We start from the raw sequence: 9,469 nt of genomic DNA, 5'->3' as shown, positions 1-9,469 counted from the left end.
AAAGAAGTGGGATAATCGCATAGCCATCCTTAATTTGATGGCTCTATCATGCTTTGTATTGCAACAAAGAAAACACATCAGACTCATGCAAGATTTCTGTGCATCATGTTTTGTCAGAAGACAGATTTGATAAAAAAAATAAATAAATAAATAAAAACAAAAAAAAAACACACTGTGTGCAAAGGCCCTCAGGCTCAGCAAACATTGTAATGCTAATGGGAGAGGTCTTCAAGTGTTGTGGAGATGGCCCAGTTTAAAAAAAACCTTTGAAAGCCAACAAATTATCCAATCATAAAGAACTATAGAGGTCATTCCTTTGTGCCCCTAAATATCCTTTACTTTGACTGAAACCCATTACTTAATTCTGTGAAGTACCGACCCTGCAAGTGGCTGGAGGGTAAACAACCACTCATTTCAGCATTTTCACGTGAGAGGAAATGTAATTTTTGAGTGTTTCCTTTAACAAGCCACAAAATCTAGAGATGGTGCAATTGTGCTTTCAATCAATCATGTCTGTGAAATTTTAGGATGTGAGTTCAAGACCAACAAATGGCAATACTTTAAAACACTTTTTTCACTTCCTGGTTGGGTTTAGGAATCATCTGGAGTTAGAATCAAAACTACTTTCTTAGGGTTATAAAACAATCAAGGTTAGATGTAAAATACATTTTATACGATAATTTTACAAATAATAAAATCATTTGCAACTAGAAATCAAAACAGCTTGGTTGAGGTTAGAAAACAGTCTATTCATATGACTGTTGTCTTTTTATCATTCACATGCAGTTGCCATCATGACCACTCGAGATGACATATTCTTCTAGCATAATTAGAGTTGCTTCGGTCAGAATGTGCAAACAACACATGGGGTCATTTTTTGAAAGAAGAACTGTCTTTTCTGTTGTTTTCACATAGGAGCTAGTATTCATTACAAAAAAAAAACATTACAGCACATATCCCATGCCCACAGTGAGGTAATTTCATCTATACGAAAAGATAAAATTGATGAAAAGTAGAAACAATTTACAAGAGGTAGCCAATGCAACTTTATAAATTTAGCCCAAAAGCTGTCACTTTTTCAGAACAAAAAGAGCCTGATAATCTTCAAAATCTATGAGAACCAGCAGAAAAATGATGCAGTCACTTTCCTGCCATCTGTTGCTCTAAAATTAATTGGCAGAACAACTGAGGCACTTTTCGCAGAATTGGACCCACTAAAGCTGTGAAGGCTGTGAACTGATGGCTCATTTCTCAAGAAGCCAAATAGTTAAAACCTACCTAACATCCACCTCAACTGAATATGAAAGTGAGTTAAAATGTTTAGTTTCAAGTTCAGGGAACTTAGAGGACATCACAGAGATGGAGACAGGACATCGGCTGCTCAAATGAAAATGTATACCTCACAGTAAGCAATGACAGCAGGGGATGACGCACACATAATTGAGAATGAGTGAAGGGGAACGGCTGCACAGGCTGATGGAGCAGGGATACAAACAAGCATGCAGCAGTGAGGGAAAGAGAATGGATTGCAGCAGTCTGCAGTAAAATGATTAAAATCGTATGTGTTTGAAGAGCTGGTGCCACGTACACACACACAGCATAATGCACAAAAAGTCAGAAAGCTCACTATGTATACAAAGAAAGGTCCCAAAACACCTATTATAAATCAACTGAAAGCAACAGCCCTTATGCTTCAAAGTCATCACTGAATCATTTATCCACACTGTGAGCCACAGTATAAGAATGCCGATTTATAGACCTCTATCATATCAGTCAAGAGAAGGGAGACCGAATGAGGGGGAAGGGAGCGAGGGAGAAAGTGGCAGAGGGGGAGAGTGTTTCTCACAAAATACTTATTTATACATCTAAATCTTATAGAAGGGAAAAAAGAGAGCCACCTCTGCAGAGTTATTGGCATTCAGATATGAATAAATGAATGCAAACAATTGGCCACCCCCCACCCCCCCCATACACACACATGTACAAGAGTCCCAGGGTTGCAAGATAAGAGAAGAGAGTGTTCTAGGGAGAAAGCTTCCTCATTGGTGTGCAAGGCTGCACATGTTACAACCCTCCCTTATATCCCCTGTGTATGTGTGCATGTGTGAGAGTGTGTATGTGTGTAAATGCTCTCCCTCTCTCTTTCCTTCACTGCCACTAAAAAGACACAGAGGACCTATTGTGCCCAAGGAAGGAAAATCACTCCATTCTCAGAAAAGAGGAGGAATGAACAGCTCTCCAGACCCCTCTCCCCCTCTCCTCCCCTCCTTCTTCCCGACTCCCATTCACACAGCAGCTGAAATGGCAAAGCTTGTTCAAAAGGAAGCCCGTATGACAGCATTCACAGCTTTGCTTACCGCAGCATCTCCCCTGTTTGCCGTGCGCCTTTGCACAAGAAACCATGGATGAAAGCAACTCAATACACTGTCTGAAAAGAAGTTATGGCACCAAGGGGCCCCATAACTAAAATGCATTAAAGCAAGAAAGGACTTTAAAAAAAGGAACAAGGGAGCAGGTAGAGAAGATATCAAACTTTGGAGTAAATAAGTTTGTTTCATGCAGCAGGAACAGCTGAACAACATTAAAGTTTTTTTTTCCAGGTGTTCAGTGCTGCAGCACTCAAGGAACACAATTTAGCTGCAAACAATGTTATTGCAAAACTCTGCTTACCCATCGAAAGCAGGGTTCCTAGTTGGTAACACCAGCTTATTGAAACAATCTATCATGGAAGAACTGTGATTCTGTAGGGATTTGCTGATCTAAGTGTCCCAGTTCTTCACATGATGGATGGAAATTAATCTTGCTCTGCATCCAGTGTGGGACAACATGTGTGATGACGGACGGGAAAAGAGATTCAAATCAATTAGATTTATTTACATAGTGCCAAATTACAACAAATGTCATCTGAAGGCACTTCAAAGATACAGTAGAATTCAAACCAATCAAATCAAATTAATTATATTCCATATTAGTCCAATTCATTCATATAAAGCCAATTCAAAAAAGTCACCTAGCTAAGAAAACACATAGCACCAAAACTTTGATCCAATCTCCCATCCTGAGAATGCACGAGGTAGATGAACGATGATCCCTGTTTATCCTAAATTGGCTGTTATTTGTGATGTTTTGGCATTTGTTTGTGTCACTAATGGAAACAATGTTGATGAGAACACAGAGACTTCATTAACATAATCAGCTCAGCTCTAAACTGTACTACTGAAGCTACAAAAGTAAAGATCAGCAGAAATATATTGCTTTCAGAATATGCTGTTTATGGACATCTTCAAGGTTTGCTGCACATATTGCATCACCTTCTGTTGGTATAAAAGGGTTTTTCATGCTGATTTCTTTAAATTTTACAAACAAGTTGTTTTGTATAATCTGCAGGCTCTTTCACAGCCAGTCGGTCATTTAACCACTCAGAGTGGACTTTATAAATCAGTTATTACACATTAGTTCAATGTCTACTTTACATTCTTTTTTTAGTGAATTTTAAAAAATGCATTAAAATGCAGTTCATTTTTGTCTCTGCTGAGACTTTTGAGCTGTCATGAGGGAGCTGGCTAAAAGTTGGGGACAAAGCAAGCAATTCTCAAACTGCTAATATCCCGCTTCAGTACAGCCTAACCTAGTACCTGCCATCAACATTTCAGCACCGTGGACAGCGACACAATAGCCAGCAGAGGACCAAAAAAAAAAGAAAAGAAAACATAAGACAAAAGACAGAGAAGGCAGTGAAGGACGGGGGTAGATGGAGGGATGTATAAAAGAGAAGGGGGGGGGGGGGGGTTGGCTGCTTGAGGGCCATTCACAAGAAACAGAAAATGTCAATGTCAACATGAGTTAAGGGGCAGAAAACGGGGTTCCACTCATCCACACAGCTGAGACAAAGAGCAGCACACAAAGCACATTATGAACACATATTCTCAAACTATTATCTCACGTCAGCTTGGTATGGAACACTGTAATGTAAATTCACAGTTCTCTAAACCCTCTCTGTTACCGATTATTTAAGAAAGACATCACTACTTTCAGCTGTTCTATAGAACTAAAAACAAGGTCCATGAACCAACATTTTTCAGTCCATTTCCTTTGATCCACATCGTTTTTAAAATGGTGAGAGGTGGAGGAATGTTTCTTAAACGGTGCTTTTTCTGCTTGCTGCACTGCCCACCATTTTCAGCAGCGACACATTTTCTTTCATTGCTTATCCACAAGCGTGATACCCATTACTGTTAATGGCTACATTTACAGTTCTTCTCTATGTAAGCTTACAAAGCCCAGGATGCAGCAATTATTTAAAAGAAGAATCCACATCCTCCCACTTAAATTCCCCTCTCAAAGATAATCAGTACCTTTTCAAACATTGAAATCGCTTTACAGCTTGCTATGATATCCTCACACATTGTCACTATTAAAGGGAATGCTGAACCCTTACATTGTTAATGTGGCATGAGCACAACAACGGTGGGTGGGGATTCTCAGAGGGAGAACTGATACTTACAGGTCAGAGAAAGGAAGAAGCAGCTATAGGTCAATGGAAATAGAAAAGAAAGAAGCCATGTCTTCAGTCATTAGGGGCCTATCACATTTCATCAGAGTGAAGGAGCTGCTGGAAGCAGCCTCTATGTTCAACACACACAGATGGCCACCGTACACCAAAATACACAAAAAATGTTCATGCACAGACTCAATAAAAATTACCTCAAACTCAGAATCTTGACAAAGTGCTTCAGTGAAAATTTAATGGCGCAATCTTGCCGCTCTATATTAGCTCCCATAGCATACAATATTCTCTGTAAGTTGTACATTTCCAAAGATACTTCATAATGAAATAAAGATAATAAGATTCTCCCTATTAAGAACCAATATATTACTTCACACTCAAGTTAATTTTTTGACTTTTTAAATGAACAAATAAGTAATTTTACATAAAGATTTGATTTGTTAAAATACAGCACTTTCCAAAAAAAAAGAGAAGACATTTTCATTTTGCAAAGAGCATTGTTGATAAAATAGTTGAGTGCAAAGGCACTTTCTGGATACGTATGAGATTTGCCTCTTGTTGGGTTTTGGAAAAGGTGTTCTTTTATGGTTTAACACTCACCATTTATCTGCGTAGCCTAAATATATACAGGAATGTCAATCTGTGGTGTTTCGGCTTCTACAAAGAATAATGGTTTCATATGTTCTCAGTGTCACTGGGAAAATAAAATACAATTCACGAAAAGCACACAGCCGTATTTGTACACTATCCCGCCTTTGACATACCTGTCGTCATCAAATTCTTTTAGAATTTAATTTTTCAGAAAAACAAGAAATAATTTATTCTTTCTATGAGAAAAAATAGAACTGCATAATAATATACTTCTTATATTCTTTTTATACATCTTGACAAGAAAAAAAGAAGAAAAAGGAGAGAAAAAAGATCACCAAAAGCTTTGGTTCACCTCCAGTCCTTCATGTGGGAAAGAACACAGATAGATAAGATAGATATATAGAGAGGGATATTACAGTAAGTGTGTGATTATTATGAATGCTGCACAAAACCTGGGGGGGGGGGGGGGGGTCATGGTTGCTATCTTACAGTTGGCTCATCGCAGTCTGTTTCTCCAGAACCTCCAGGTAGTCCGGCTCTGTTTTTAGCTTCCCAGGGAGCAGCAGTGCAGGGTGCTCATTGTTTTTGGAAGGATGCTCCAGCCCAAAGTATTTCCTTGGGGTCCCGTACAGCACAGTTTTGTTAAACCTGTCCTGGTTGGTGACATGTCGCCGGGCTGTAGCAGCCTCGTAGGGGGGCACAATGCAGGGTCTCTTAGGCAACGTGCAAAAGTTGTAAGTGAAAGGAGGAGCGCCTGCTGCTGTGGGGAGCTCCTTGTTGGGCCTCTCCCCTAAATTTTGATACAGCATCTCAGGAGGCTCTGGGGCTGTCAAACCACATGACGTTGGTGATTTTTCCATAAAATTCACTGCACTGATTGTGTAGGCCCCAGGGCTGCGGGTTAGAACGTCATCCTTCTTTGCATTCAGAGGCCCAAAACTGAGCTCCTTCAAGTTGCGGTAATACGCCACTTGTTCTCCATCCTTCTGCATGTAAATAGGGTTTTGACACATGGAGCCCACAGGTGGAGGAATATAGTTATACACGTGACTTTCAGAGCTTTTATCTTGGGTTGGTTCAGGGTTGTATGAGCCATATTGCACTTGAAAAGAGTTGAGATCTAGGTTGTTGGCACCTGTAGAGACTTGCTCCACCCCTTTGCGCCGTTTCAGAACAAAAACAAAGAGGCCCGCACCAAAGCAGACTGACAGAATGAAAACAACAAGAAGGCCAAGAATCAGTACTGAGAGTGGGACCTCTGGGTGTAACTCGGGTGTGTGGATGTGGGATTCAGTGGGACTAACTGAGCTAAAAGAAGAAGAGGAGGAAGAAGAAGAAGATGAAGAGGAGGACGAAGAAGAGGGGGTGGTGGCTTCAGTGCCGGGACTTATTAATGTTGGGGCTTTTGTGGGGGGTGCACGCTGTGGTGGAGGAACCTCGCTGGGCTCGGGGCATATGGCGTCATTTCGAAGGGAGCGCAGTAGACGACCTGCATGTTTTGAGGGCGAGTCACAAGTGATTTCATTGACCACAACACTGGTGCTGGAAAGCTCCATCCAGTTTTTGAGTGTCACAATGTCACACGTACAATCCCAGGGGTTCTCCTGCAGGTCGATCTGGATGAACGCTGATAGCTGGTCTAGAACACCTCGAACTGGAAGGTAGGAGAAATGATTGTTCCTCAGGTTGAGTCGTGTCAACATGGTGCCCCCAAAAACGTTGTCAGGGAGAGATCTTAATAGGTTGTTGTTTAGAAAAAGCAGCTGAAGGTTGTGCAGAGAGTTAAATGTTTGTGGTAAAATGTCTTTTATGATGTTATATTCCAAATAGAGGTACTGGAGGGACTGCAGGCCAGTGAACAGAGATTGAGAAAGTGATTCAATGTAATTCCCATTCAGATACAGTCGTCTGAGGTTTGTGAGATTCTCAAACGCACCATCCTGAATCACTGCAATCCTGTTATTTCCTAAATGGAGCAGCTCCAGAGAGCTGTACTCAGTCAGATCAGTTATGTAAATCACTTGTAAGTAGTTACCTGTCAGGTGGAGTTTCTTTGGGTATGAGGGTTTGGGGTTCAGCTCACTAATGTTATGTAACTTCCGCTCTTGGCAGTTGATGTTCAGTCCGCTGTCGGGATTTTGTGACGTGCAAACACATACACTGGGACACAGCATGGGAACAGGGGATCGTGTTTGATAAACCATTATAGGCCCAAAAACATGTCTGTCCTTTGAAATGCGAGGGGTAGGCCTGTAGCGCATTTTAGGTGGACGGGAAGCTTTTGGAGCGCGGGTGGGGGTGATGATAGCGGGGTGGTAGGTAGGGGGCAGGCCCCCCTGAAAATACGAGTCAGATGGTGGGTGAACGCGCTCCCCCGCATTCCTACGCGGGCATAAGTCCTGCTTTATGAGTTGAGTGATGTCTTTGCCGTGCAGCCTGAACGGCGTCTCGCACACTATGTCCCCCACAAAGACGGAGATAGTGTCCAGCCAAGATTTGAGTGGAATCAGGTCGCAGGTGCAGTTCCACGGGTTCTCCTCCAGCTGGATCTCCATGATGCCACCTATATGCTCCAGCACCCCGGCGAAAGGCAGCATCTTGAGCCGATTGCCGCGTAAATCCAAGTGGGTGAGGAGCACAAAGCGGAAAATGTTAGGAGGCAACGATAACAGCAGGTTGTCATTTAGAATCAACACTTTGAGCTTGTTCAGCTTACTGAAAGCGCCCGGCTCTATGGCGCTGATATAATTATAGTCTGCTTGTAAATACTCCAAACTCTCCAACCCTGCAAATGTATCCTCTTTAATCACCTCTAGGTTGTTGTTGTTCAGGTGGAGCCGCTTCAGAAAGCGGAGGCCGTTGAATGCTCCGATTCTGATCTCTTGCAAGCCGTTATTGCCCAGATGCAGCGAGGTGACATTGCCGTAATTGACAAACTCATTGGCGCTGAGCCGTGACAGGAAGTTTCCGTTTAGAAATAACTGGGAAATTTTATTTGGCGGCGCCTGAAATTGACTGACGGTGGTAAATCCTTTATTTTCACAGTTGATATTCAATATATTTTCTCGCTCCTCGCAGGCGCAGCGCGTCTTGCAAATGTCTTTGAATGCTGAAGTTTTGCGGCTCTCCGTTTCGGACGGTGACAGACTGGTGACCGTGAGGACGCTCAGAAAGAGGACGCCGCTCAGCATTTTTACTGCCAAAAATTTTAGCTGAAATATAGATCCAGCATTTAACTTCGCTGTGTGAGCCTTGGATGAAACAAAAAATTGGGAGTGAGTACTCACAGTGGAGACAGAGCGAAAAAGGAGGCAGAAGCGCTCACATGCACATAAAAACACACGCACACAAACAAGCCAACAGACGCACCGCTGGTATTTGGTGTCAAAATGGAACCGCGACGCGCAGGGATTGCGCAAATCTCTCCACTGACCTTCACTTTGATCATCAAAAATTCCCCTAAATAATAGAAAATAAAGAGAAAAAAGACATCAGTCCCGGTAAGGAAAAATTAAAATTTAAAAAAGGGACACCACTGCAAATCAACGGGATCCTGAGTTGATCGACTTGGCACATTGTCAGAAGCGGAAAAAAACCGCTCCTTTCTCCTTCCAGGCAGCCCAGATTTATTCAGCACCTTCACGCAGATCACCATCAGCTACAGCCAAATACTCAGAGGGACTCACGGGCTGCGAATCGCACCCTCTCATCCTCTCCACAAGGAAACAACCCGCTTAATTTTAGTCCAGGCAAAAGAAAAAACACAAAATTACCTTGATTTTAAAGATCCACAAATAATGCGCAGAGGCGCACCATGACGCACGGCTGCCTTTCTTTATCGTCTTCTCCAAAACATGGGGCGAGGTGAAGTGAAGTCGGGAGTAGAAAGAAGGAGAAAAAGAATTGCGCAGTTTGAAAGAGAGAGCGCCCGGGAGGAGACGTATATCCCCGGAGCAGAGGCATAACTACAGTCTGTGCCGTCGTCCTCCTCCTTCCCTCCGTACACTGAGAGCAGCACTGACCGTCTGCTGCTGCTGCCCGACTGCGTGAGAGTGTGTGTTTGTGTGTGAGAGACTGACTGAGAGGAAGAGAGAGAGAGAGAGAGACAGAGAGAGAAGAGCCCAGGGGCCCTTACGTCATCAACACCGTCACCATGAGAATGCACACACGATCACACATGTACATGTACAGATGCTCTTGAGAGAAATCCTCATGTTCAAAAATAACCTGTTTTTAAAAACAAAGTGGATTCATACTGAGCTGAACTGTTCTGTGTTTCCCAAACCATCCAGTGACTCTATCTGTAACATCATTCTGTGTGCTTTTAGAATTAGAATCCCTTTTTTAATTAAACCTTCCAGTCACAAGTGT

At 42.4% G+C, this 9,469-nt stretch overlaps 1 protein-coding gene across 1 annotated transcript; it reads right to left on the bottom strand.

Moving 5' to 3' along the window:
• Window positions 1–907: 907 nt before the first annotated feature.
• slitrk2 (SLIT and NTRK-like family, member 2) lies at window positions 908–9,148 on the bottom strand. The gene has a single exon (XM_072396249.1). It carries the CDS (start codon window positions 8,287–8,289, stop codon window positions 5,584–5,586), a length of 2,706 nt encoding a protein of 901 aa, XP_072252350.1. The 5' UTR covers window positions 8,290–9,148; the 3' UTR covers window positions 908–5,583.
• Between the last annotated feature and the right edge of the window lie 321 nt (window positions 9,149–9,469).

The sequence above is a fragment of the Leuresthes tenuis genome, unplaced genomic scaffold (assembly GCF_036924035.1).
Source record: "Leuresthes tenuis unplaced genomic scaffold, fLeuTen1.0.hap1 SCAF_11, whole genome shotgun sequence".
NCBI classification, from domain to species: Eukaryota; Metazoa; Chordata; class Actinopteri; order Atheriniformes; family Atherinopsidae; genus Leuresthes; species Leuresthes tenuis.
The sequence above is the reverse complement of the archived record's forward strand: the minus strand, read 5'-3'. Positions and strand labels throughout refer to the sequence as shown.